Below are 27488 nucleotides of genomic sequence, written 5' to 3'. Positions count from 1 at the left end.
TCTCATTCCACTTTGTGGTGAGGTTTCCTCCAGGAACCTCAGCCGGTCAGTTATGTTTTTTAATGTTTGATGTGTGTGTGCATGTGTGTATGTATGAATGTATGTGTAGTAAGTAGTGAGTGCCTGCTGCGAATGGGTATGCATGTGCTTGTGAAAGGTGGGTGCATGCGAATGGAAGTGTAAGTGAGTTAGGGTGCATGTAGATGAGAGTGTGTGTGTAGCCCGCTGGCAACCCTCCCAATCTAATTACTGGCTACCACTAGATCAGACATTACCTGTCATTTTAGCCTATAATATTTCTCAATGGACTTTGATTACTCATTTTGTCCCTGCATTAGAATTCTTCTTGACGAAGCAATCTTAGGTTAAACTCGGATCTCTTGTGTTGTCTATACAAGATTCCTAGTATGACAAATGAGCATAACATGTTTAACAGTTGCTTAGCAATGCTGACTGCAAATAAGACTTGACTACTAAATCATTGATAGAAAAATCTACATACATTTAACCTATTCACTGTTTTTACATTTTTTAAATCATTGTTATTATACCCAACACATTTCATTGAATATGTATATGTATGGATACCAATAAAACACAAACAAAAACGAGGATAATCTGTACTAAGAAATCTCTATTTTAAGAGAATTTCAAAACAGCTATATTTTTACAGTGATTTGTATGTTTTTTGACAAGATTAATGAGATTTGGAAAAAAGAATTCACAGACATCAGCCTAAATGTAGTATTTTATGAGTTTAAAATTATCCCAGAGAAAGTGCAGTGTGCCAGTAAAAAACATGCTGGTATAAAACTACAAATATCAATACATTTTGGTAAAAAAAAAATCATCTACTTATCAAGGCACTACCTCGTAAGAACGATGCTTGCTGTCTTTAGTACTTTCAAATATATATTTAATGTTAACAAGGCTAGCAAGCAGCTTTAAAAAGGGAGGAAAAGCGAAAAGTATATAAGAAATCACTCAAACTGTCAAGATTAATTATGGTGGTCCCTTTCCAAGGGCCAAATTCATTTAGTTGTTATCACTGTTACAACATGATTGAAGTTTTAGTGAACAGTCCCAGAGTTAGAATCAGAGAACGATTACCAAGAGTGAATCGTACGCTTAACAAAACCCTCCTCAAAAGAACTCACTCATATTCGGGGATAAAAGAGATCCCGTGAAATCAGTCCATTTGTCAAATATTTTTACACTTCTCATGTTTGTCTTACGGAACCGATGGACTCCATTCTTTTTTCTAAATAAATATGATTATTGAAACAACCGTGAAATAAAATGCTCAAGAAAAATGATGTGAACCGTGAGGAATATCATTTCTTTTGTACAATTAATTAATTTCAAAGGGAGACAAATTATGTTTTGCACAACTTGAAAAACATGCAGCCGCTATTGCCGCACAATTTATTAACTAATAAATACTGTTATTCAAGGGGAACTTTTACAATCGAATTCACCTGATTTTCATTGGCAATTTGCATCAGTTCACCATTAACCCAATTTCCTGTTAATCACTAGACAGAAGTAATCATAGAACGTAGGTAACATTCTCTCGTCAGTGGCAGCCAACATAAACTAAAGTGGTGGGGGTAGGTGGATGTGGCGCAGAAGGGGGTTTAATAATAAAAATAAAGAAAACTTACCTGAAGCTGCCCGCCGCTTCACTCTTCCTCTGCTTCGTGGTTCCAGCAGAGACTGGGACAGCACCAGAGGCTCCTTGTGCTATCCCAGGGCTGCTCTCATGCTATTACCAAGCATAAGAGCAGTGTATGGATTGGCCTGAGCAGGCTGGTTTAACGCTTGCTCAATCACAGGGAGTCTGTCCTGTTTCTCCAACCCAGCAGTGCAATACAGCTGGGGTGGAGAAACCTAACTGCGCATGTCTTTTTAGCGGGCGTAACACTGCCGGCCAAACAGACATGCGCACTTAGAATTGCACATACCACTCTATTCCTCCTCCCTCCCATGGCCCAACCACGCTCCTCCTTACACACGCTGGTTCAGCCAGCAGCTGAAAAATAAAACGATAAAAAAGTATATTGTTTTATTTTTCAGGTGCTGACTCTGAGCCAGTTGGGCGACTCTTCTCCGCCACTGCGAAGGAGCCACACTAGACTCTCTCAATTAAAATCAAAGTACAGATCGGTCTACAGTTGAGTAAACACTAGGCAATCTGAATGAACAAACATTATTTACCAGGAACCTATGCTTCATAACTTTATGGGCAAATTGTAGAAATAGTAGGATGTGAGTTTTTTCTGAATTCTGCAGCTTTCAGTCAGCAGGCAGTCCATGTGGAGTGACACGCCTGAGTCAAAGAGCTAGGGCATTTAAAGTCAGAAACTTGCTTGGACTCATTTACGCCTACATTTGAGGCTAGTTTCAGACTTCTAAGTGATAAATAGAAAATCTTAAAACTATCCAAGGAAATCTATCACAACCGGAGATGTCTTTGCGCGCTGAAACTCCTAAAAAGTGTGTACGTACGTTTTTCACTAGATGGATGAATCCGCATATTTAAATACGACACAAAACGTGATGTGTACAATTTACTCTATTTACTAATTTAAGTTTCTTAACAGGATTTTGTTTAACCTGTGGAGAAAACACGTTTCATAACATCCTGATTAAATATGCGGATGGTGCCTGCTAGTTTTAACCCTTGAAACAGACACTCTCCTGCCTATGATAGATTAAAATCTACATGTGTTTACAGTGTGACCTGCACAAGGTATGTGAATATCAACAAACATGTTTCCTCAACAACGTTTGCAGGTTCACTCATCAAGAAATGGTCACAAACTCACCTTTACAACTACATTTGCGAATCGGACATTTTCAAAATAACGGGTGAAGTTATATATCTGCAAATGCACATTGAGGCCATAAAGTCACATCAATTTCGGAGTCTGCAAATTAGGACTGGGAATTCACATTTGCTAAGTGTTAAATTCAGTTTAGGTGCACAAAATGTGTTCTGAATCAGGACCTACAAGTTCTTTCAGTATGTTTTTATTTGGTCTTAGCTTTTGCAAAATTAAAATGTAGACAGTTTCATATTTTTCACAGGCTACTATCGCAATTCAATTGCCTGTCTCACAGTGACCACATGCATATTTAATCATGTGTTTAACAAATCAACATAAAGGAATAGTTATTGTCATCTAGTGCAACATGTTAACTCTACTTGTACTTTTGTTTGTTCATATAATTACCAATTTGGCTAAATTTGGTGTGGTGAGTCCATTAAGTGGCTTTACCACCTCAAAAAAAGTTGTAGATTACAGCCCTTTTGTTGATTACCTTATATAAAACTTGTAAACCATAAATGCAACTGACCTCACTTCTCATTCCATTCATCAATAATAACCAGTCCAAGAGGACATACTTAACTACATATCCAAATAGCCCTTCTTTTACATGCTGCTTAATTTCAAATACCAAATTGCTCAAACTGATCATGTAGCAGTACCTCGGGTAGTTCGTGGTAGCACACGACCAACTAAAAATGTATAGTGCAGAGATTCAGGATTAGCATGGGGCTGAACTGGGCATCACCTTCAGAGTGAGCATCAGAAATGTTTTCGTTTTGAATTTTTACAATGCATTGAACTGTCACGGTATGTAAGTGATGACTCAAAAGATAACAGCAATAAAAAAGGGGCAAACAGGTTTATAGAGAAATGAAAAGTTCTTTCTAGTTTTCCCTGTCTAAAGTTCTATCTAAAGATGTAAATCTTTCCAAATACCAGTTAAGTGAATTTCTGTCTAAGAAATAATGAAGGCAGAAGAGCAAAAATGTTTGTGAATCAGGGTCTACACTGTTCTAAGGTTGAAGCCAAATCGAATAATGTTAGCATCACCTAAAGGAAATGTACCTTAGTTTACCTGCATACGTTTTCAAAAGTGCAGTTTCCAAGAATGTACTTGGAGTTTTTGGAAATTGTGGAAAACATGCGTACTGATCTGTTAGAACATCCCATGCAAACCATTTTTACAATTACAACATAATGAAAATACATACACTGTCGAAATCATACGATTTAAAGAACATACCAGTTTCAACACAGTATTACAGCATATCTGTAAAGCATGCTTCTTACCTAAATCAGGCTTGAGTTCTGTAGGCAAACTTAACTTTCTTGACATCTTTGCTGAAAAATAATAAATTTCCTTAAAGTTCAGTGGATGTACAAGATATTACCACATACATTTTAATACATGTATGTTGTTCATTACTAGTAATAAACACATTTAAACAATCAGTTATCCATCATTTTATAAGCAATCCAATGACCCTTCCAGATTTTCCAAGCCGGAGCAACTCAAAATAATTCAGCACTTGGTAAAGGACATATTTGAGCACTTTCCAAAAACTGAGAAGTGAGAAATTTTGCACAGAAAGAAATTTCAAGGGTTCAGAGTATAAACCACTTTGTGATGAAGTGCTTCCTCAGCTACATGTCTTCTGCTTCTAACACATGGTTATTGTGAATACCAATGAAGAGTAGTTGAACACTGCCTTCAACCTATTCCCATCCTGTTTTCTCTCATTAAACCCTGGCATATATAATTTGAGGATTCAGACCTTGAAGATAGGACTGCCACATGTCCACAGATAACTTTCAAAACAGCTCCATCTCTATCCACTATACTTACAAGCAGTCACTTTGGAAAAATAAAAGATGAACTGGGTTGGCAAAGATTAGAAACAAGCATTGGCATAGCCAATAGGTCTCGCTTTTGGGACCTTCTAAGTATTTAGTTATGCAGCACAATATCCTTGGTGCAACCACATCACTGTTGCCTGGCTATACACTTATAAGGTCCCAAAGGCGAGACTTATTGTCTATGCCAATGCATGGTGTGGTTGTGTGTGTGATTGTGCATGTGTGGTTTTGTGTGTGGTTGTGTGTGTGGTTGTGTGTGTTTGGTTGTGTGTGTTGTGTGTGTGGTTGTGTGTGTGGTTGTGTGGGTGTGGGTGTGGTTGTGGGTTTGGTTGTGGGTTCGGTTGTGGGTGTGGTTGTGGGTGTGGTTGTGTGTGTGTGGCTGTGTCTGTGTGGTTGTGTGTGTGTGTATGGTTGTATGTGTTTGGTTGTATGTGTGTGTATGGTTGTGTGTGTGTGGTTATGTGTGTGTGTGTGTGTGTGTGGTTGTGTGTAGTTGTGGTTGAGTGTAGTTGTGGTTGAGTGTAGTTGTGGTTACGTGTGGTTGTGTGTGTGGTTGTGTGTGTGTGGGTGTGTGTGATTGTGTGTGTGTGGTTGTGTGTATGGTTGTAGGTGTGTGTGGTTGGGTGTGCGTTGTGTGTGTGGTTGTGTATGTGATTGGTTGTGTGTGTGGCTGTGTGTGTGGTTGGTTGTGTGGTAGTGTGTGTGGCTGTGTGTTGTATTTGTGGTTGTGTGTGTTGTGTGTGTGGTTGTGTGTGTGTGGTTGTGTGTTTGTGTGTGTGTGGTTGTGTGTGTGGTTGTGTGTGTGGTTGTGTGTGTGGTTGTGTGTGTGGTTGTGTGTGTGTGGTTGTGTGTGTGTGTGGTTGTGTGTGTGTGTGGTTGTGTGTGTGTGTGGTTGTGTGTGTGTGTGGTTGTGTGTGCGGTTGTGTGTGCTTATGGTTGTGTGAGTGGTTGGGTGTGGTTATGTGTGTGTGGCTGATTGTGTGTGTGTGTGTGTAGTTGCGTGTGTTTGGGTGTGTGTTTGGGTGTGTTTGTGTATGGTTGGGCGTGGTTGTGTGTGTGGTTGGGTGTGTGTGTGGTTGTGTGTGGTTGTGTGTTTTTGTGCGTGTGGTTGTGTGTGTGTGGTTGTGTGTGTGTGGTTGGTTGTGTGTGTGTGGTTGGTTGTGTGGCTGTGGGTATGGTTGTGTGTGTGTGGCTGTGGGTCTGGTTGTGTGTGTGTGGCTGTGGTTCTGGTTGTGTGTGTGTGGTTGTGTGTGTGGTTGTGTGTGTGGTTGTGTGTGTGTGGTTGTATGTGTGTGGTTGTAATTTTGTTGTGTGTGTGGCTGTGTGTGTGTGGTTGAGGGTGTGTGTGTGGTTGAGGGTGTGTGTGTGTGTGGTTGAGGGTGTGTGGGTGTGGTTGTGGTTGTGTTTGTGACAGTAATACTAAAAACATCTAAAAAAAGGAACACAAACATCGAGTTTGTGGAAAGAGAAAGCATGTTGTAAGTCAAACGGGCAGCAGCAAAGCATTACCACAAAAACATATTCTTTTATGTTTGATGTTCGTTGAATGAGAACATCAAAGGAGCCCCGCGAAAGTGATCGCGGGCGAAAGTGATCGCGGGCGCTTAAGGAGCATGGCGAGGTGCCTCTGCTCCTAAGCGCGCTTCCGCGCACATGCAATGCAAGCTGTAGCCGGCGGTAGCATTTTTTGAAGCCCTTCTCACTTAAGGTCTGGCCAGACTAGCGCAAGCGCTGAGTCAGGCGAGACCTAAAAAAGGGTTTTGTAAACACCCTAAATGTAAGGCTTGTAAACACAGAATATCAACAAGAGTATGTGGTCAATGGGAAAAAATATTAAATTAGAAAACACATGGCGTGTAATGTGATTTATATCCTCAAATGTCCCTGCAATATGTTGTATAGTGAAAGCCCTACTTGGCTATGTCATAAGAGGATGCTAGAAAAGTCTTCCGGTAAGTGCGAACTAGGACACTAATTACTCCGTAGCACAGCATTATGAAACAGTACATGGCGGTGATCCTATATCTGATTTCTTTGGGGAGCTGATTTGATGGAAAGATCAAATAGAGGTCACAGAAGAACTAAAGCATTGAGATAGTTGAAATCAAAGTATGTAATGAAATATAAAACTATGACCCCCCTCACAGACAAATTCGGGGTGAATAATTACATGTACATTTATGAATGTGGGGTAATCAGATTTGAATTCCTGCAGTGCGTTTTTGTAAGAGTAACAGGACTATAATATTCAACTGTATGGTGAACTCTATAAATTATTAGGATTACATTTTGAACACTTTTTACATTGGATCATAATTTGGTGTATGCCCTTTAGGGAAATACAGGTAGTAATGTTATCACTTGCACAAGCAAGATTTGAATGTGACTGGGGGTATGAGATCCAACTCACCGTTGTACGATATCAACAGTAGAACCAGGACGGTGACCACTGAGAGAGGATAGGTCATGGAAGTGTACACATAATTACCCACTAGAAGGTAGGATTGGTTTAAAGAATAATACGTGATTGTTACTAAGTATCACAATTAATTTGTATGATGTTGGAAACTATTTATAATACACAACATGTCCCAGAATGTCTTGCAATGAGATATCACCATGTTGGCAAACAGAAAGCCACTAAAAGGGCAATGAAAGCAGCTATGGCCAGGGCATAGATACTAAAGGTTGACCCAGAGAGAAAGGGTGTGGCTGGTCACTGCTTTGGATCTTTTATTTTAGCTCAAGCAACGCCTTAAAAAGTGTTGATTATCACTTCTGTTCTGTCATATGCCACTAATGTGGTATGACAGTGCACACCTAGTCTCTAGCCTGTGCAGCCATTCCTCCTCCCTGGTTGGATACAGAGGAGGAATGAAGATTGGAAAGATTATAGACTCACCCATATGAAATGGAGAAATCCCTTCGGCTAATAAAGATGAACAAGTGCAAAACATAAACTTATCGAAGTAGGAAACTTTGAAGGGCAGACAAAAATGAAAGGGCATAACGTTCACCCGCGAGCAGAAGTAATCATTACCAGAAGAACTGTTCTTAGAATAAGAAGTTGAACCAAGCAACAATCCATTGGCTCAGATGCAGATACCATTAATAAAGTCAAAACATGGGACAAATGCCACTGAGTAACAATAAAATGTGTGGGAGGGAACAAATAAAGCAAGCCTTTCAGAAAAGGTGTCACTAATTGAGGTTTAAATTGGAAGGTTGGTCAGAAGGACACAAAAACAGGCAGACCTGCCAGATAGCCTTCAACTGCGGCCACCCCCAGACTTTCCTGTGAAAGGGACAAGTAAAATCACAAGTTATCAGACAGGTCAGAAGTAAAAGGATGAATGCCTTCCGATTTCAACCACAACACAAACCTGTTTCAGTAGCCTGCATAAATGGTTTTTGTGTACGGCAGGCATCTGGGATGCCAAGATGACATCTGCCATCAGTTTAAGAAGGCAAAATGATTCTAGCTGCTAGTGCTCATACTTCCAGTGTCCAGCAAGAGTGTCGGAGAATTGGAATGTAGGACTCGTGATGTTCTGTGTGGGACTGGAAGAGGTGGCCCAATGCAGAGTGATAACAGATCCGCATAGCAGACACTACCTGCCCAGACTAGAGCAATCATAATCAGGGGCATCTGATCATCCAAAGCAAGATCAGCAGGAAATGCATTCAGCAGGCCCTAAGACGAGCTGAACCATTAGCATTCCCCCAAGAACCATTCAAGGGGAAGTGTATCACACAAAACTGAGGATGCTTAAGGTCCTAGGGCATGGCAAAGAGATACACAAAACTTTATGTGGAGAAAATCACCTCCTTAACATCAGGTTATAATACCCATTCATGGTCTTCTAGTAAAAGACAGCACTGAAGGAGCATGTGAAGTGGGATGCTATCATTAAGACTCCACATCCCTGCACCCATTTCCCACAGGCTAATCGGCTCTCAAAATAAGGTCTATGACACCACATCACGTTTGTTCATATAATGGTCAGTGGTGGTGTTTTCAGACAAAATCTAGGCATTGCTTCCTGAGCTGCAAGAAAGAACAGTCTTTGCTGTAAGAGGGATCGCCTGCAGTTCAAGAATATTTATGATCAGGTGTGGCTCAGACTTGGACCAAAGGCCCACTAGCCATCATGTCACCCAGATAAGCTCCTTCCAGCCATCGTGTCACTCAGATAGGCACCCAATCCAAGTAAAAAGGCATCCATGACCATGGTAGCCTAAGCTTGCTGAGTGCTAGATGAATTATCCCTCGAAGGCTGATTGCGTCCATCCACAAGGGCATATCCTGATGTAGACAGAATGATTTGTACCTGAGCAAAAACACTTAATTGGTTTTGCAGCAATTGCATACTCGGTCACCACTAGAGGGCTCTCTTCCACCACCAGGCATGGGGCACCAAAAGGATGCTCTAGACCAAACGTCTAGCACAAGACTTGCAGGATCTGTACGCAAACTTGAATCGCACACTTCAGAACCATTGAAAGAATATATGTGATCCTCTGAAAAGGATGAAAGGACTTCATGAGGGATGTGTCTAGTACCACTCAAAGATGAACCACTGTGTGTGAGTGTGGTGAGACTTCAAGATCTTGATGGTTGAACACAGGTTGTTACCAAGAGTTATAGTCTGCTGAAGATTTTCCTGGATCCGACAACATCAGGCTTGCACTGGATCAGGGCCAACCTACCCTCCTGGTGGTGTTAGATCTTTCCGCAGCATTCGATACGGTTGACCACCAGACTATGCTCATGAGAATGAGGGAAGCCGGGATTGGGGGAGTGGCACTGCAATGGTTGACCAGCTTCCTCTCTAGTCGTACCCAGACCATCAACTTGGGCCCATACCGGTCCAACTTGATAGAACTGACCAAGTTAGTACCTTAAGGCTCATGTCTAAGCCCAACCTTGTTCAATATATACATTGCTCTCCTAAGAAGCCATGGGTTTGTCCCAATATCCTATGCAGATGACACCCAGCTTACCTTTTCCTTCAAAAAGACATCCCAAACAGCCCAATACTCAATTTCTTCTGGGATGCTAACAACTTCCTACAGCTGAATGCCGGAAAAACGAAACTCATGCTCTTCGGAGAAGCCCCACTGCTATGGACTCCTGATTGGTGGCCAAAGAACAGGGGACCGCTCTGCCTCCCAAAAAAACGGAAAAGAACTTAGGGGTATGTCTCCAACAGTCTCTAGCTATGAAAGAGCACGTAACCCATACTGTTGGCTCATGCTTTCACACATTGGGCCTGCTTAGAAGAGTGTTTCCCTATCATCCTGATCCCTTGCAAAAGACCCTGATCCAAACCCTGGTGCTCAGTAAATTAGATTATTGCAACGCATTAATGGTCGCAGCCGAGTCCTCCCTCAATTGCCTTCAGATGGTACAAAACACTATGAGAAAAAGGGGGCCCCTACAATGTAAACAGTTAGCTACTCGTAGGGAAGGTAAACTATGTAGAGAAAGAAAGTGTAGCAAACTCCAAGGGCGTAGAAAATCCCTAGAACAGAATCTAAACAGAATAATAGACCCTCCAACACATTCAAATAACTGTGTGCTGAAACAGTAATTTATACAAAAATTCTTCAATTTATTTATTTTGTTTTTAGTATAGTTTGTTATTTTTATCCTTTGTATAAATTTCATTTACTTATTTAGTTCATTATCCACATCTAAAAAGAAACTTGGTGTATAATACATAATGTTCAAACATAATCAAAAAATTGATTATTTACAACTAAAGACGTACAAAGACAATTTGGGCCTGCTTAGAAGAGTGTTTCCCTATCATCCTGATCCCTTGCAAAAGACCCTGATCCAAACCCTGGTGCTCAGTAAATTAGATTATTGCAACGCATTAATGGTCGCAGCCGAGTCCTCCCTCAATTGCCTTCAGATGGTACAAAACACTGCAGCACGCTTAGTTTTAAACGCCCCTCACAGATCAGATTCACTCCCTCTTCTACACCAACTTCACAGGCTGCCAGTGAGGAAACGGGTGAAGTTTAAAATCTGTTGCCTGACACACAAGGCAATATGGGGTAATGGACCCTCCTACTTGGCATAGAGGCTTCATCAGTACATTCCTCAAAGAGACCTACGATCTGGCTCGAAATCTCTGCTTAAAATCCCCAGGATCAAAAAAGCACGAACAGGATGCAAGGCCTTTTCATATCAGGCACCACTAATATGGAACCAACTTCCAACTGCCTTAAGGCAATGCCCAGATCGCCTGAAATTTCGAATGGCCTTGAAAACTGCATTCTTTTAGACCAGCCCACCCACATCTTCTGCAAATCTGCGAGCGCCGAGATACCCACTAGGGGGTTGATTCACGCGCTATATAATCCCATAAACTAAACGAAATCAGCAACAGCAATATACACATGGAAATGCATACACTCATGACCACCACAGTGAAGCTGCCAAAACCACCAGCACCTTCTTAAAGATGTGTGGCTGTAGGATGCCTGAAAAGGAGGACCACAAACAGATAGTGTAGGGTGTTGACTTTTCATGACAACATTTTAATTTTTGGGAAGGACTGTTCAGAATGCAACAATGGACTGGGTGATGTTTTGGGTGTGTTATTGGAGACTGGTTTGAGTTTTAGAATGGTTAAATATGAGAATTGTAAGACATAGACAGACTATTAGGGCAATGTCATTTTGGCAGAAGCCAACAAACTTGGACCAGGTTTGTTTTTGTCTGTTTCAAAGGCGTCCCAATAAATATTTTAGCCTTGATGGAATTGTGTGAATTTTACGATAAGCTTATATCCAATATTGTAATAATCGCTGGAAAATTGTCAAAGCTGCTGAAGAAAGGAATCAGGTTTAGAGAGAGACTAAGCAAAAACAGACTTTTGACAGTATCAAGAACCGGTTTATTGTTGCACCCAGTTTAAAGCCTTATATTCCATGAATCCTTATTTGTGCGATGGTTGACACTAGCGATCATGGTTTAGGGAGCAGAGTGCTCAGCTAAATTTACAAAAGAGGAAAATCAAACATTGCATTTGCAGCATATATTTTTAGGGAGCAGGAGAAACAGTGCTTTGTCACTGAGACGGAGATGCTTGCTTGAGATAGGGCAGTGCAGAAATGTAAATTATATTTTTGGGTAATCATGTTTATGCTGAAGGCTGAACATAGGCCAACTGTATGCATGTACAGGGTACACTCTATCAAGTTTACTACCAGACTTGCTTTATTTTATCCAGAACTTTTGGAATATAAGGTTACCACTGATCACATACCTGGGAGTAAGAAAAGGTTGCAACTCAATAGAAAGGACATACCTTATTTGGATGAGTGTACAAAAGATAAGAGTTGTATCACAAAACAACAATGAAAAGAAACATTGGAAAGTATTGACTAGACTTACAGAGTATGTTAATCCGTTATGGCCAACAGAAATTTGATGGGTGAGTTTAAGCTGTTTGCCAATGTAGCTCCAGGATTATCCATGGAGAGTGAAATCTTGCTGAGTTGGGGAAACATTATCCCATCCAGTTTTTTGCTAAACTAGTTGATTTGATACATGTCAACCATTTGGTTTGACATTCAATATGAAAAGATTAAGGGAGACATATTTGTGGCTGTCCATGAACAAGGATTTGAGGTGTGAAGTACAGAGGTATGCAGAGGGGTGGATAACAATTTGAGCACCAGGGAAATGCCGATGGGGGTGTGGATTTACCAAAAACATGTGAGAGAACACTCACATTATTTTGTCGGCCCATTTCATGTTTGAGAACATGAGGTTCATTTTGCTATTGGTTTGATAGATTAAAAGTTGAAATGGACTGAAGCAAAGTTTTTAGTATTCCCTGTTACTTTGAGTCTCTTTGTTTTTTTTTTAAAACAGAAGTATTCACCAAGGAGGGTATCCCAACGTTTGGTTTTAGACAATTGAGTCCTATTTACTTTATTAGGAGTACAGAGGTTTCCTACGAGATCTGGTATTGAGAATAAGATATGCATCTGTACCATTCACAGTGCTATGGCCTAGCACAGAGTGCAACGGGAAAGTGGGGGAATGTGAGCTTACTAGTGTACTCCCAATTCAAATACGGAGTTGCCTCTGCAGCTCTGAGCAGGTGGAAAGGTTTTTCTTGTGTGGTTATAAAGAACATATATGATGCATTAATGTGAGAAATGCAAGGGGAAAGGGTGACAAGGAAGCAGCATGAGAGCTAAATAAGGTAGGACAAAGTGAATTATGCCATAAAAGATTCTGAACTTGGGGGTGCGGTCTGGTTCACATTTTCTGAAGGAGTGACAAAAGGGAAACTGAAATATACACCTGAAGAAGTTAAACAGGTTGCCACGTGACAAGTGTGCTTGGAATCTGGCAAGTAGAACAAAGAGCAGGTGTGCCAGGGTTCCTAGAAAGGGGGATTTTAATGCATGGATTTTCAGTTGTTAGGATGTCAGCCTCATCACAGTAGCACGTGAGGTATGGAGGTGATTCTTTGCACTAATGTGGAAAGATCTGCAAAGAACAAGATAAATCCAAGTTGAATTAACGAAAATTGCATTAATGTTACATACTTGACTTGTGATATGCACTATAATTAATTAGTGCTGATTGGAATTTGGAGTAATTTCGTTAGGTTTATAAAGGATTGTTTCACTGATATTTGTTTTGAAATGCGTCTCTGGGTCTGTGTGGTTTGATTGCTTAGGTTTGCTGTTTCATCATGTTAAAAAGGGAGATATATTGAGTCTTGGTATTATGTGTGGTGGTGTGTCATCCTTAATATGAGCCTGGCTTAAGCGCATTCTGAGGCAATGGTTTACATACTGTTCTTAGAGGGTACTTTGAATGATGTTCATCGGACGGTAGGTAAAACATGGAGATGGTAAAGGAAGATGTTTTATAGCTGCTGTGTGCGACAATAAAATCTAAATTAAATCATTAGCTGTTAGAAACAGGTTTCTAACAGTGGCGTCCAATAGCCAATCCATTGCATTGATTGAAATCCTAGTCAGTTATCACCTGAAAAGTACATTTTAGAGAGAACTAAGGCAATAGTCGCCTGTATCTTGTTATTGAAATACAAGTATAGATAAGTTAAAATGATTTATAGAATTCGGCATATGAAAAAAAGTTGTTTTGGATCGCCTTGGTTTTGTCATTGATAATTGGATCACCATAGTGATCACCATAGTGATGCCCAGATTTCGGACCTATACAAACAGCTGGAGAGGGATGTAAACCCTACTAGAATGAGCATATTTTCGTGTGGTCAGAAAAATTGAGCTGCTCCCATAAACACGATCTCAATTTTGGGTAGAATGTACTTCAGAACACAGTTGTTCATACAGTGCACATAAACAATGTTTGCCAACAGGATGGTAGGAGAATGTGTGTTTAATAGTAGATGATGGAAACATCTTCATTAAGAGCAGATTATCAATACAATGCCATTCTGCTTGGTTCTGAAGCAGATAATATAGATAGGCTTCCACGCTTCAAAATTATTTGCCTGTTATTTTTCTTATATATGTGTAAGAAAAGGGGCAACCCAGTAACCCTGGGAACTGGGTAATCTAGTAATAAAGAACAACACTGGTCGTTAAAGGGGGAAGCGTGAACCACTTACTCGGAGAGAGTAATTTTGACCATCAGATTGGCATAACTCAATTGGACAATTGTATTTATATTTTTACCAAATAGAAAAAATCATTGCAGTTTTATACTTCAATCAATTTGTAATTAGGAAGGTGATCCCAAACGGCGCCATGATGCAGCGCAAGTGAAAGTTTCGACTCTAAGCATACAACTTAGACAGGGTCATCAAAAGGACATATTTATTTATTTATTTGAAAGAGCGCGGACAAGACCCTTGCGAGTATCAGAGCGGTTTACAGTAGATGAGTTTAGTTATATCATACATTGCAGATATGCAGGATGATATGGGAAGCACCTGCCCATTGTATAGGATGAATGTGGAGATATTTTCTGAGCGCTACTAAAGCATGGAATGCTTCAGAGGGAAACTGACGCATTGGATGACTATGGAGTGGCTAGGATTGAAGCCCAATTGCTTTAATGCAGTACCCAAGTAAATAAAGCATGTATGCCACTATGTGGGATTTCTGGTTGTACGTGATGAATGGATCTCTGCGGTCAGTATCTTTAACTAAAGAATAGAACTAAGGCAACCTGTGGCAAATGGTTGCCTCTAGGCACTGTGCAGTAATGTCCTTGACTGGCGGGTCGATTGAAATGAAGCACAATAGTACATACGTCTGACTCCTGTGCAGTCTAGTTGTATGCTTAGGGTCGAAACGTTGAATTGACACAATAATAGTGTAATGTTTTTATTTGGATTCTGGAGCATTTCACTCCTTGACAGAGTGTGTACCAACCACTTATGCATCCTGGATCAGTCACTATTTTATGTACATAGATTGTATAGCACCAAAGCACTTTACAGTCAGTTATTTTCATTGGCACTGTATTGATGCCCCATTCTTACTTACAAATTGATTGAAGCACAAAATGGAACTTGTTAGACCCAGCAGTTTCTGGCTGGCTGGGAAACAACAAAGCCAGACAAAATTCACTGTCTGAGATAGGATGAGTATGATACACTTGTCATATAACCTGTGCTTACCCTCTGGTAGCGTGGCACAGAGCAGTCAGGCTTATCCTTAGGGTCAAAGTGTAAAGTATTGGCACAGCACCACCCTTCCAACACACTGAGTACATAACAAAAAGTCTCCACAAAGTATGTATGAAACACTGGTCTTTGTATTATACACACAATTAAATCAAACAATACACATTGGATATATGCTTTGCAGTTATATGCAACTGTCTAACTCTCCCATTAGCAGCAGAACAGCATCAGCATATATGTACCCTTCATAGGAATTCACTTGCTCTGTTATGCCTTCAGTATCGAAAGATACATAATCATAAACCCATGTGCATTCTTTCCCTGAGGTATTCACGATCCAAGCAACCTAGACCACATCATAAACAAATTAAAACAATGTGCAGGCTGTTCAGTGGTATTCCAGTTTCCCACTATCAAATTAGCATAAATCACAACATTACCAAATAATGCGTACCCTGTATAGTTGCAATAGTCAAGAAATCACAGGTTTTGGCTACACCTCGTGACCCAGCCACTCAAACTACACCAGCCAACGATACACGTTGCACCATGTGGCGAAACTTTGATTAGATTGTTAGGAACACCTAAAGCAGAAGGAAACAGTTACTTGATTTTGCCCATCCAGATTAGGCCGTCAAGGCACCCAGCGGCACCTTCACGAGTGCAGGATCACTATCCCCTCGTTAGCAAAAGACTGACACCGGAAGTTGGTGCGCTTAAAAGTTGAAGAAATGGCTACTTCAAGCCCTCCCCCACCGGCAGAAGTGCGAGTCACAGTGGCTCCAGATAGGCAGCTGTGGGTCCCCACAAGGCACAATGAGACTCCTCGAGTCCAGTCACAATGTTACCACCAACAGAGTACCTTGTGGCATGGGCCCGAGGGGAGGATGTGGGCGACCTCGGATTGAGACCGCAATGTCAGGCACTGTCGTCCTACTGATCTGGAGTTTGAAGACAGTCCAGGCTTTCGGTTTGGGGCATGCAGACTCAGCAAATATCTCCCAACACCCCTCAGACACCACACGCTATGAATTGCGAGCTAGCAAAAGTTTCCGTTTGCAAGCTTGCATCCCTCGGACTCAGCAAACTTTCCCAGCACTCCTCAAACTCCTCACTTTATGGCACCCCAGGTGGGCCGCTAATCTTTACAAGTGCACTCCTTGGAACAGTGCGATTACTGCGTACGTCAGTACAGTCCTTGTTCCAACCAACAATAACTCCCTATTTCCGTTTTCTGCGCGGTCCTTACGATTTTGTGGCAACAGGAAGATCCTGTCTGTCCCTGGGATCTCTTGGACAGGTCAGCCAACCGGCCCTTGGTGAATGCTTAGAGTTCCAGGCCACAAACATTGCCAATTTGCAGGCAGGCCAACAACAAACAGGCAATATCCACCAAGTGATAGTCCCCTTCCTTGAGCACAAAAAGCCCGAGGCCACTACAAGTCTGAGGATAACCCAGTTGCAGTCCTTCCGGCCCCAATGGTTCCTCTTGTTGCTCTCTTCGAACCAGCGTAGTATGGTTCCAATCCCAAAAGTGTCTCTAAACTCCTGAGGACAGAGCCCCAGTAGGTATACCAACAATTGCCTTTAAAGATGAGATCAGTCCAAAGGGTCACCATTGAAGTGCACAGACCCCCTCTAAATTTAGTCCTGTCTGACATCCTAACCTGGGAGGCTTGATCAATATCTTTAGTGGGGCCAGGAACCTGCCCCTTGGAATGCAGGTGCCAATTCCACCCCCTCTTATCTATCCCAAGAAGGCTCCCCAGAGTCAGAGGTCTGCAGGTTCCCTTGAGTTCCCCTAGTTTATGCCGTCTAACAGGAATACACAGATGTCCCTCCAGCACCCAGATGTGGATAGGAGACAGGCTGACAGGCAAGGCACAAAGAGAGCCACAAACATTGAAATGCCCACTTCCCTAAAATGGCATTTCCACATTAGTAATGTCAAATCCACTCTCACTACCGGAGGGGATTTGCTATTACTAATCCATCAATACCAAACACCATACTGCTATTCTTATGCACATAGGAAATACAGCTCAATAGCCTTTCCATACAATACTAAAGTTAATCAACGTGGGAAGCAGGCCTCACAGTACTGAGCCCACCATCCGGGGGTAGTCAGTACTAGGGCATGTTAAACACATGACCTCCCTCTTCCCTACATGGCATCCTGCCCCCAGGGAGTACTAAGATGTAGCGAGAGACATGCACAACTTTGGCAAGTAGCTTTTAAATGGCATTCTAAGTAACAGTAACTTGCACACACAGGCCACGCCATGGCAAATTTGTGGTACGTTTTGCCATGACAATCCTGTGGTACGTTTGAAGAGCTACCTCTGTGAGTGGCACAACCAGAGCTGCAGGCCCACTGAGTAGCATTTGAGTTACAGGCCCTACGTATTTGTCTTAGCACTGGACAAGGGACTTACAGCTACCTCAAATCAGCCAATCATGTATATATAAGACAAGCACAGTGCTTTGGCACTGTATGGCAGTGTCAAAGCAGCCAAAGTCCTAAGGCTAGCACATAAATCAGCTGAAAACAAGGAGGGACCAAAACAATAAGTTGAGGGAAAGCACCTTAAAAAAGGCCATTGCCAACAACACCAATGTCTTAATGATCAAAATAACGATCTCAGAGGAAGTAGAGGTTCACACTTCACCTTTTAAGAACATTGTTAAGATTATTTTTTAGCCTCCACAAATGTTATCAGTTCAGAGAAGATCCGATCCAATCTACTCGCTGCCAATCAAAAACATGAAAGCTTTAAAGTCACCATATCTTGCATACTACATTTTAATAATGGTAAACCCAGCTGTCAGCCAATGTTTTCCACTCACCATGAGCCTATTGCAGAAGTTATGTTCAGCTTCACCACAGATTTCTGGTGGTTCCTGGGTTACACATACAGACTTGGTCTGAGGCCTGAAGGAAAGCAGCGGTGCAATGCTTTAATTGGTCTATCAAACTGATTATTCAGTAATGCAGAAACAGTGGCAGCTCCATATACTGATATATCATTCAGAAAAGAGGAATCGAGAGTCCTTATTGATTCAAAACTTTCAATTTTATATTAAACTCAAACAGAAACCAGGCTGACACGTGTTTGGCAACTTATAAGTCACTTCATCAGGGAAAATGTATTGTCCATTGTTAGTTTACACCATATAGATGCCATTTTTACAGAAACCTTCACTATAAATTACCTAACAAAGAGAAAAAGTGGCACTCTCTGTAACCAAAATACAATCTTAATTTACTAGTCCTAAACAGAAAAACTAAAAAACTGGGTGGGGAGGGGAGGGTGAGCAGTGGGATTACAAGCATGATAACCGTTTCTCTTGTGCACTGATAGAGAGACAGGTAAGCGTTTTCTGCGCAAACACCTCGAGTAGCATTCTTTTATCCTAAATTCACTTAATCACATATGCACAAATCATTCAAGAAACTAGTGCGCTCACCAAAATCTCTTTAGTTGGCATAATTACATTTTTTCTAATCTTGATCATGTCCAAAATCCAGCAAATATGTAATCCACAACAAAACTCTCACAACGCTACTTTCAATCAACCACCTAAGAATACTCACACAGTGATCGGAAAAGATACCAATCTAAACAACTACTTCTCATTAGTCAATTAATAATTGTTCTACCATGATGAAACCGCATCTAAAATGGATATTCGGAATAGTGCGCTCAACCAAAGTAATAGGAGCTGTATACAGCCGCAATTTTATCAGTCCTTAATACACCCAACAATATCCATCATTAATGATAGCGTGTTTCATGCTCTAAAGTCATCTGTACAGATAAAAGGACGAGCATGTTCAACAAAAGTTAAGGGACCTATACAAAGGCATCATCTTTTCAAGTCCTACAATCAACAAGGAAACCTATACCCAGCTGCAATCGATTCTTGACCACAGTCATGTGCTCATACTGGGAAATATGTTCTGAGCCCTTCACAGAAGTTAAAAAATATTAGTCCACCAAGAGGAGTATCCTTATTACTGTGAACAATTAAAGCCATGAGATTTAAATTTTAACTCACAGCCTTAGATTTTACACTCATATGTAGTCAGAGGAAAACCAAGACTGTTCCTACAACAAATCGTATAATTCCTCTTCTTTATTAAAACCCACAACTTTAACCACATGGCTGCTGCGGGAATTTTTGCCCTGTGCTGCAAAATGCCATTTTGCTGTTTCCATGACGAGCTCAGCTCGTCATCAGCACACGACACCCGTGGGTGATGACGAGCTGAGCTCGTCATCAGCAGCGAAAGGGTTAAAACCCAGAGGTTCTCTCTTTCTTGCAATTTCTGAGTTCGGTCTCCACCCATTCTATGCTGCTTCAGATTCAATTGCTACGAAACGTATCCCACAACGTTTTTTACCACACTCAGAATCTTTAAGGTGTATGGACATTAGGTATTTTTCATTTGGATTCTTAAATGCCCTTAAATGTTCTTGCCACCTTTCTTTCAAAGGGGAAATTGATGATCCAACATAGATTTTAAAAGACATACACGTGGTAACACAGATGCAAAATAGCGTTGCCATTAAAAAATTCTGTTACCTGGGTAACTTCTTTTTCTTTCACAGTCAAAAAAATTCTTTTGCTTCACATTTGTGACCTCACAGCAACTGCAATTATCACATTTAAAGAAACCAACCAAAGTGACAACTGTCTCATGTTTTAGCTCCGTTTACGAAAATACATTGGTGTTGTTTGGACATAAAATGTCCTTCAGTAATCTTCCACGTTTGAAAACTATCTCAAGATGATCTTTTACATATTGGACTAGCTCTTTAGCCAACATAAGAAGGTGACAATGGTTGTTTAAGATTCTATACACCAGTGAACTTTCATGATTGTATTTGGTCATAAACCTTGTGGTGTTGGCATCATTGTTTACTTTACTCTTTTCATCAATACGATTTTTATACAGCAACTTGTTTCTAGAGCATGTGCTAACCTTCTTTACAACTTTCTTAATAATATGGATCGAGTACTTGCGCTTTGTAAAACGTTACTCAATGTTGAGTAGTTCCTTCTGAAATTCAGTATCTTTATTGCAAATCCTGCATGCTCTCAGCAATTCCCCAAAGGGGATATCTTTCTTTTAGTGGTAAGGGTGAGCAGAACTAGAATGAAGGGTACTGTTAACAAAAGTCTTACTCATAATCCTATGATCTTCAATATATAGAACACAGTCCAAAAAACAGATCATATGAATACGAACCTCCACAGTTAATTCAATATTGAAGGAAGTCTGATTTAAGATGGAATGGAAATTCCATAACAATGCCTCATCCCCCATCCAAATGTTATAAATAAACCTCAGCCAAAGTAAAACATTCTTTTCAAAATCGTGCAAAGCAGGCCCACCTATATATTAATTTTCAAATTTCCCCATAAATAACGAGGTGTATGAGGGTGCAAATTGTGAACCCAGAGTCCCATGTCCCGGGAAGTATAATTCATCTTCATAGAAAAAAAGTTATACTTTAGAACAAAGTTTGCCCTTTCCAAAAGTATCCTACTGGGAAATTACAAATTGGCTGGTCTTATGTTCAAGAAAAAGTTCCATGCTCATCAAGCCGTCATCATGATTAATACAAATAAATACATTGCAATAGTCTTTCTGTAAGAGATTCTTTACTAGAGACTATGGGTCTACCTAGCGGGTGAATTAAGCATCTGTGCACCGTAGGCAAAAAGTACACCACCTGTATTCTAAAAAAAAAAATATTTAGATAACTGTATTCCACATCTGATATCATTCCTAGCCCTCTCCATCTCTGCAACAAAGAAGTTAACTATTTTTCTGTTGTTTAAACTGTGGAAATCGTGTTTCTTTTATAACACAAGATATCTGACAATTGTCTTTTAGCTTCATTGCTGTAATCAGCACAATCAAGTACCAACACAGAACCTCCTTTGTCAGCTTTGCGAATAATGATATCCTTATTGTTTTGAAGAGATTCTAGGGCTCCCCCTGCTTTTTACTCATATTCAAAGGTTTATCATTGAATTTCACGTTAGCACTATCTCTCACAGCACATTTTTCAAAAATATCAATGCTATTTTCATTCGTTAATATAGGAGAAAACTTGTTTCAAACCACTACCTATGGGATTGCCATATACAATGTCTAGATGTTCACTATCATCTCTATCCTAACCACCAGAGTAGAATCCTTTAAGGACTATAAGGTTTCAATATATTTGATTGATTCCTCAAATATTCTTTTTCCTCATCATCCAATAGAATTGTTCTATCAAAAGACCAGGTTCGATGAGCAGCTTTCTGCTCTGATTTTAGCGAAAAAAAAATAGCAGAATGATCTGACATATGTAAAGGCAGATATGTTATGTTTTTAACCAGATCCTTAATTGAAAGACTGAATAGGGCATAGTCAATACGCGATTTGTGTCTATATTTGTAGTTGTGATATGAGACGCCCATAGCGCTCCCAGCTCTTTGTCTCCATAGATCTATCAGCCCAAGATTTGACATAGATCTAAGCAATGTCTCCCTCATATTACTATGTACTATGGCCCTAGAAGTTGCCGATTTATCTAATTTTGGATCTAAAACGAGATTAAAGTCTCCCACCCATATTATAGGGTCAGGGCAAGAGATCAGTTGGTTTTGTAATATATTTAAATAGGAAGGATCATCCTGGTTAGGCCCATAATAACTAATGATAGTAACAGGCCTTGAATTTAGTTGAGCATTAGCTATCAGCCATCTACCGCTAGCATCTGTTTTCCAGCTCATAATCTGGGCTTTCGCTGTTTTTTTAAAAATAATGGCGTTACCGCGAATACTAGCGTTGTGGTCCGTAGTTATAAATTTATCGACCCATTTGAGCTTCTTAAATATATCGGTTATTTCCTGTTTATTCAGATGTGTTTCTTGGATCGCAATTATCTGCGCGGGTGAATCTCGTAAATATTGTAAAATTCTATTTCTTCTAGCCCTAACGCGCAGACCATTTACGTTCCAAGATAAAAATTTAATGTCTGACATTAATTTTGAAGCTAATTGTCACTATGTCCCTGTCCTTGGTTCTCTTAGTTATCTTAACAGATATTTTATCCTGAGCTATATCCCTACAAGTTTTGGTCAAATAATATCTTTGAGACACAATTGGATCTGTTTTATGCGTTATTGTAAACTTTTTTTTATGAGGACTTTTATTCTTTGCCTTCCCTCCCCCCTCCCTCCCACCCCTGGAAACCCCCCCCCCGACTTACTCTGGCATGCTGGTTTGCCAGCTTGTCATCTCTGACATGTTCCCACTCCATACCCAGATGTCTACCTTTTACATTTTCTTTCCTGGTCGCTGTAATTACGGTATAAGTAATGGTGGTTAGTAGGTGGAATCATATATCTTTTATCTAGTAATGCTTCCATGACGTGTTATTATTATTCATAACACTTTAATATGGAAAACAATAGATTAGGGTAAATTGGGGTAGTAATGTGGGAATCATGGATAACACCCTATAGAATCAGAAATTTTAACGTGAATATATGTTGTGTTGCGGGTCCATAGTGAAATTTCCGATTGATGCTACTTTATAGTGGATCCCCCATTATACATTAGTGGGTAGATTGTGACCCCTCACCCATGTGCTAAATACTTAAGTGTTAGTTATTCATTATTTATTCCTTTTTATTTGTTTATTCTTTTATTCATTTATATATATATATATATACACATTTTTTTTTTTTTGACTCTTTTGTCTTTTTTTTTTTTTCCCCCTATAGGTATTATTATTTTTTTTTCTTTTTCTTTAACCCCTATTTAACCTTTCTATTCCCATTTTTTTTTCTTTTTTTTTTTTCCTTCCCCCTTTTAATTTAAACTCTGATTACAGAAGCTCACGAGAATGTCATCCCCTGTCCTGGTGGGTTGCGTGTTCACTAATCTCAGCAAGTAGCTCGTCTGCCTCCAGGGGGGACTTAGCATTGTACGTTTTATTATTGTACATTATCCTTAGAAAGGCAGGAAATCTCAATTGCACTGTGGCTCCCAGGCTTCTGAACTTCTCCATCCGTTGACCCAACTCCCACTGTCTATCCAACGTTGTTCTGGAGAGATCCGATCTCACTTCGAAAGAAAAATCAGATGCTTTCACAGACTTGGCTTTCAATGCTGCGGTCAAGATCTTCTCTTTCATAGAATATGTTAAGAAGTTTACTAGGATCTTCCTAGGCTTGTCTCTGCCCTGTTTGATGCGGAAAGGGTCCCGATGTACCCTCTGAATATCTAACTCAATCTCGGTCAAAGATTCGTCCAAACTCAGTGACTCTTTTAGTAGAGCTGCGACAAACTTTTTTAGATCTCCTCCTTCCTTTCCCTCCGGTATTTTCAGAAGTATTAGGTTGTTCCTTCTGGAAAAATTTTCTAGAGACTCTACCCTCTCTTTGACTGAATTCCCTTCTCGTCGTAGAGACTGGATCTTCCCTTCTGCGGCCTCCAATTTAGCCTTTAGCTCATCAACGCAGTTCTCTAGACCCCCGGTTCTAAGTGTAAGACCATCTACTTTAGATTCTAGATTTTCACACATTGTGCGGATCTCTGATTGGGTGTGTCTGGACTCTTCAAATGATCTCTTTGACTCTTCAAACCCATTTCTGATCTCTTCTCTCATACTGAGAAGTATGGCTTGAATAGTATCGTCACTGCTGGGGTTTTCACTTCCTCCACTGTCTTGTTCCAGCCCTTTATTCTCACTCGCTGTTCCTGAGATCATTACTTGCTGTTCAGGCATAGACTGCATTAATATCACCCTCTGCTGGGTCTCCCATCCCTGTGCCGCAAGTTTGCGCAGCAAACTCTACTGCTTCACCTTCTTTCTCTTTCAACTGGGGTGTGGGAGTGTCACTTGCTGATGGAGGAGCGAATAAGGTAGAGTGTGGTTTTTTGGACTCTTGATTTATATTTAAGACCTGAGGGAGAACCTTAAAATATGTCTTCAACGAAGGTGTAATTCGGGAGGTTTTACTAGCTTTTGTTATAGGTCGCCCCTTATTCAAGCTAGCCTTGTGTGGCAGCTCCTTCGGAGCAGTATACCGCAGCTGGCGTTCTTTTCCCCTTTTTGATGACCTTAAATCAGGAGGATGCTCAAGTTCAGACTCAGGCTCTATGGAGGGCTGCTCTCCTAGGGCTCCCTCTGCATCCAGTATTTGCCCAGTATCATTGGAGTCTATAGGGACAGTTAATTCTTTGCCCTTATTGCAGCCCTTTCCTTTCCCCTTAGCCTTCCGCTTCCCCAGGGTTCTCTCAGTAGTTAGGTACAGAGATTGTGCCTTAGATCTAAAAAGACCGGGTGAAGGGTCCAATTTTTGTGGGGAGTGACAACCCCTTGTAGCTATGGACTTCTGGATTTCAACAGGCTCAGCTTCCCCCCCAAAAGGGTTTAACCAACTTGCCTGCTCCCTCTGTTGACCCCCCTTGCCTTTGCAAAATCCAATTGTTGCCAGCTTTTTTGATGAAGCGCTGAACACAGCAACTCTTCTGCTTCTTCGAAGCTCCACAGCTGCGTTGCTCCAGCGATGGAGTACAGGGAGGGAAACCTGATCCAGACACATTGACTGTATTCCTCCCTTTAACTAGATTGCAGACAGTGTTTGCTGATATTCACTGTTCAGCCTGTTGGCCTGCTACGAGGTGTTGGTGACTCTAATATGTAGCGCTAATTCAGCCTTTGCAGCTCTACACAAAAAAAAACGGCTGCTCGTTTCTGTTAGCCTGCGAGGTGTTGTTGTCTCTAATTTATAACGCTCATTCACTCTAATACAATGCGGGCTATCGGAGGCAGGAAACGGTTTTCTTTTTAGAGCAAAACCTAGGTTCTGCCTCTCTAGTCAACGTATGGGAGGCTTGGAAGGCCTTTATTAGGGGGTGTATTACAAGTAGGGCTTCTTTCAGGAGAAAGAAATATGAAGAGGCGATTAGTCAAATAGAGCAGGAATTGTCACAATTAGAATTATCAGACCAGATTTCATTTGATAACCAGGAGAAGAAAATAGAATTAAAAGCCAAGTTGGATACAATATTGCAGGAAAGGATAAATAAAAGATGGCAGGCAAGCAAAATTGCCCATTTTGAATATGGCGAATCGGCCGGCAAGGTGTTGGCCTGGAAAATCAAAGCTGATCAGTCCAGGAATCACATTAAGGAAGTGAGGGTTGCTGGGGAAGCAGAGAGTCGATCTACAGACATAGCTATTGGCGAAGCTTTTAAGGAGTTCTTTCAAAATATCTACACAGAGGAGCTCAATGTCAACCTGATTGAAAGGAAAGAATGGTTGAGTAATATAACTCTCCCAGAATTGGAAAATCACCAAAGGGAAAAAATAGATAAAGCCATAACTGAGTTAGAAGTTTCTAATACCATTAAGCTTCTGGCCCAGGGCAAGGCTGCGGGCCCAGATGGCCTCCCAGGAGAATTATATAGGGTACTCAATTCCACCCTTACCCCTGTCCTTACGAATCTTTTTAACAACATAATGATTAAGGGAGAGACACCACCAAGCTCCTGGGGAGAAGCCAATATAGCTTTAATATTGAAAGCTGGTAAAGACCCAGCTGAGTGTGGATCATACCGTCCAATCTCGCTTCTCAATAACGATTACAAAATCTTTACTTCAATTTTGGCCGAGAGATTGGGAAGCGAGATAGGCACAATTATTCACCCTGATCAAAAGGGATTTATTAGAGGCCGGCAACTGGCCGACTTAACTTATGACTTGGTGGGAGCGGTGGATATTGCCTCAACCTTTGGTCTACCCCTGGCTATCATGACTCTAGATGCTACTAAAGCATTTGATAGGGTAAACTGGGAATATTTAAACTTAATTATGGAAAGATACCATCTGGGCCCTAAGTTTTGCAGAGCTATAAGTTTATTATATAACAATCCCAGAGCTTCCCTATTAATTAATGGTACACGGACCACTCCTTTCAAAATTAGTAGAGGAACAAGGCAGGGTTGTCCCTTATCCCCACTTCTTTTTAATTTGTATGTAGAACCCTTTGCTCAGTCTATTAGGGAGGATACTAACATTCCACATTTTAATTTTTCGGGCTGGGAAAAAAAGATTGGTTTGTATGCCGATGATATAATCATATACACATCTGATCCTGCGTTGGCATATCCAATTATTATAAAGAAAGCGGAGGAATTCGGTAGATTTTCAGGATATGAAATTAACGCAGGGAAAACCGAAATTATGGTCTGGAACATTCAAAATCTTCAGCTCCCGATAAAATCTTCATTGAGGTATCTGGGAATTACAATCACTAAAGAGTTACAACATTTGGCCCAAAACAATCTAGCTCGTATCTCTCGAGAATCTCAAACCTTGATGAAAGCTTGGTCCTTTCTCCCGCTTACTATCTATGGGAGAACCAGCCTGATAAAAATGAATATCCTTCCGAAATTTACTTTTATTTTTAATTCTATCCCGTTATCTTTTGATACTAAACAGCTTGTAAAATGTCAGCAAAACATAAATTCTTTTGTCTGGGGGTATAAATCCAGCAGAATATCCTGGAAAAAACTAAGAAGGAGAAGAGAAAAAGGGGGGCTCGCATTGCCAGACCTAGAATACTACTCTTGGGCATTTCATCTGACCCATTCTAGGATGCTGCTTAAGATCCCTTGGGAAAATGCAAATGGGCATATGTATAAGGCTATGCTAGTAGGTTCGGACCTTCCTGTGAACGGTTTCCTTTTCAAGTTCGGGCACCAGAAGTTCTTCAAAAAAATTAGATTAAAAACATTAGTAGGCACTGTAAAAGAATGGTCTCGAATAAAATCTAAAGTTGGGATAGGTTACTTATCTAAACATGCCCCGATTTGGGATTTACCGGGATTAACATCACAAGATGCCACCACAGTTAAAAGGGTATTGTTAGACGCTAATATCACACTGTGGGGCGATATACTGGTGGAAAGATCAATCATAAGCTGGGATATTTTTAAGCATAAGGTAGCATCAACACTCTCTTGGTTAGTATTTTGGCAACTAAGTAGCTGGCTTCGGGCTCAAACTAAGAAGAAAGCAATGATGGGCGAGGAGAGTTTGCTAGAAAACACCCTAGTTGA

The 27488-nt window shown here is 40.7% G+C and overlaps 1 protein-coding gene across 5 annotated transcripts in view; it reads right to left on the bottom strand.

Annotated features, from left to right (window-relative positions):
• Positions 1–27488, bottom strand: part of STXBP5 (syntaxin binding protein 5) — a 1242391-nt gene that overhangs the window by 176853 nt on the left and 1038050 nt on the right. For all 5 annotated transcript variants that reach the window (XM_086927454.1, XM_086927457.1, XM_086927456.1 and 2 more), the window contains one exon: positions 4125–4175. In XM_086927454.1, the coding sequence (XP_086783580.1) occupies positions 4125–4175 (51 nt within the window). The remainder of the gene's footprint in view (positions 1–4124; positions 4176–27488) is intronic.

This window comes from Lissotriton vulgaris, chromosome 6 (genome assembly GCF_964263255.1).
Source record: "Lissotriton vulgaris chromosome 6, aLisVul1.2, whole genome shotgun sequence".
Lineage (NCBI taxonomy): Eukaryota > Metazoa > Chordata > Amphibia > Caudata > Salamandridae > Lissotriton > Lissotriton vulgaris.
The sequence above is the reverse complement of the archived record's forward strand: the minus strand, read 5'-3'. Positions and strand labels throughout refer to the sequence as shown.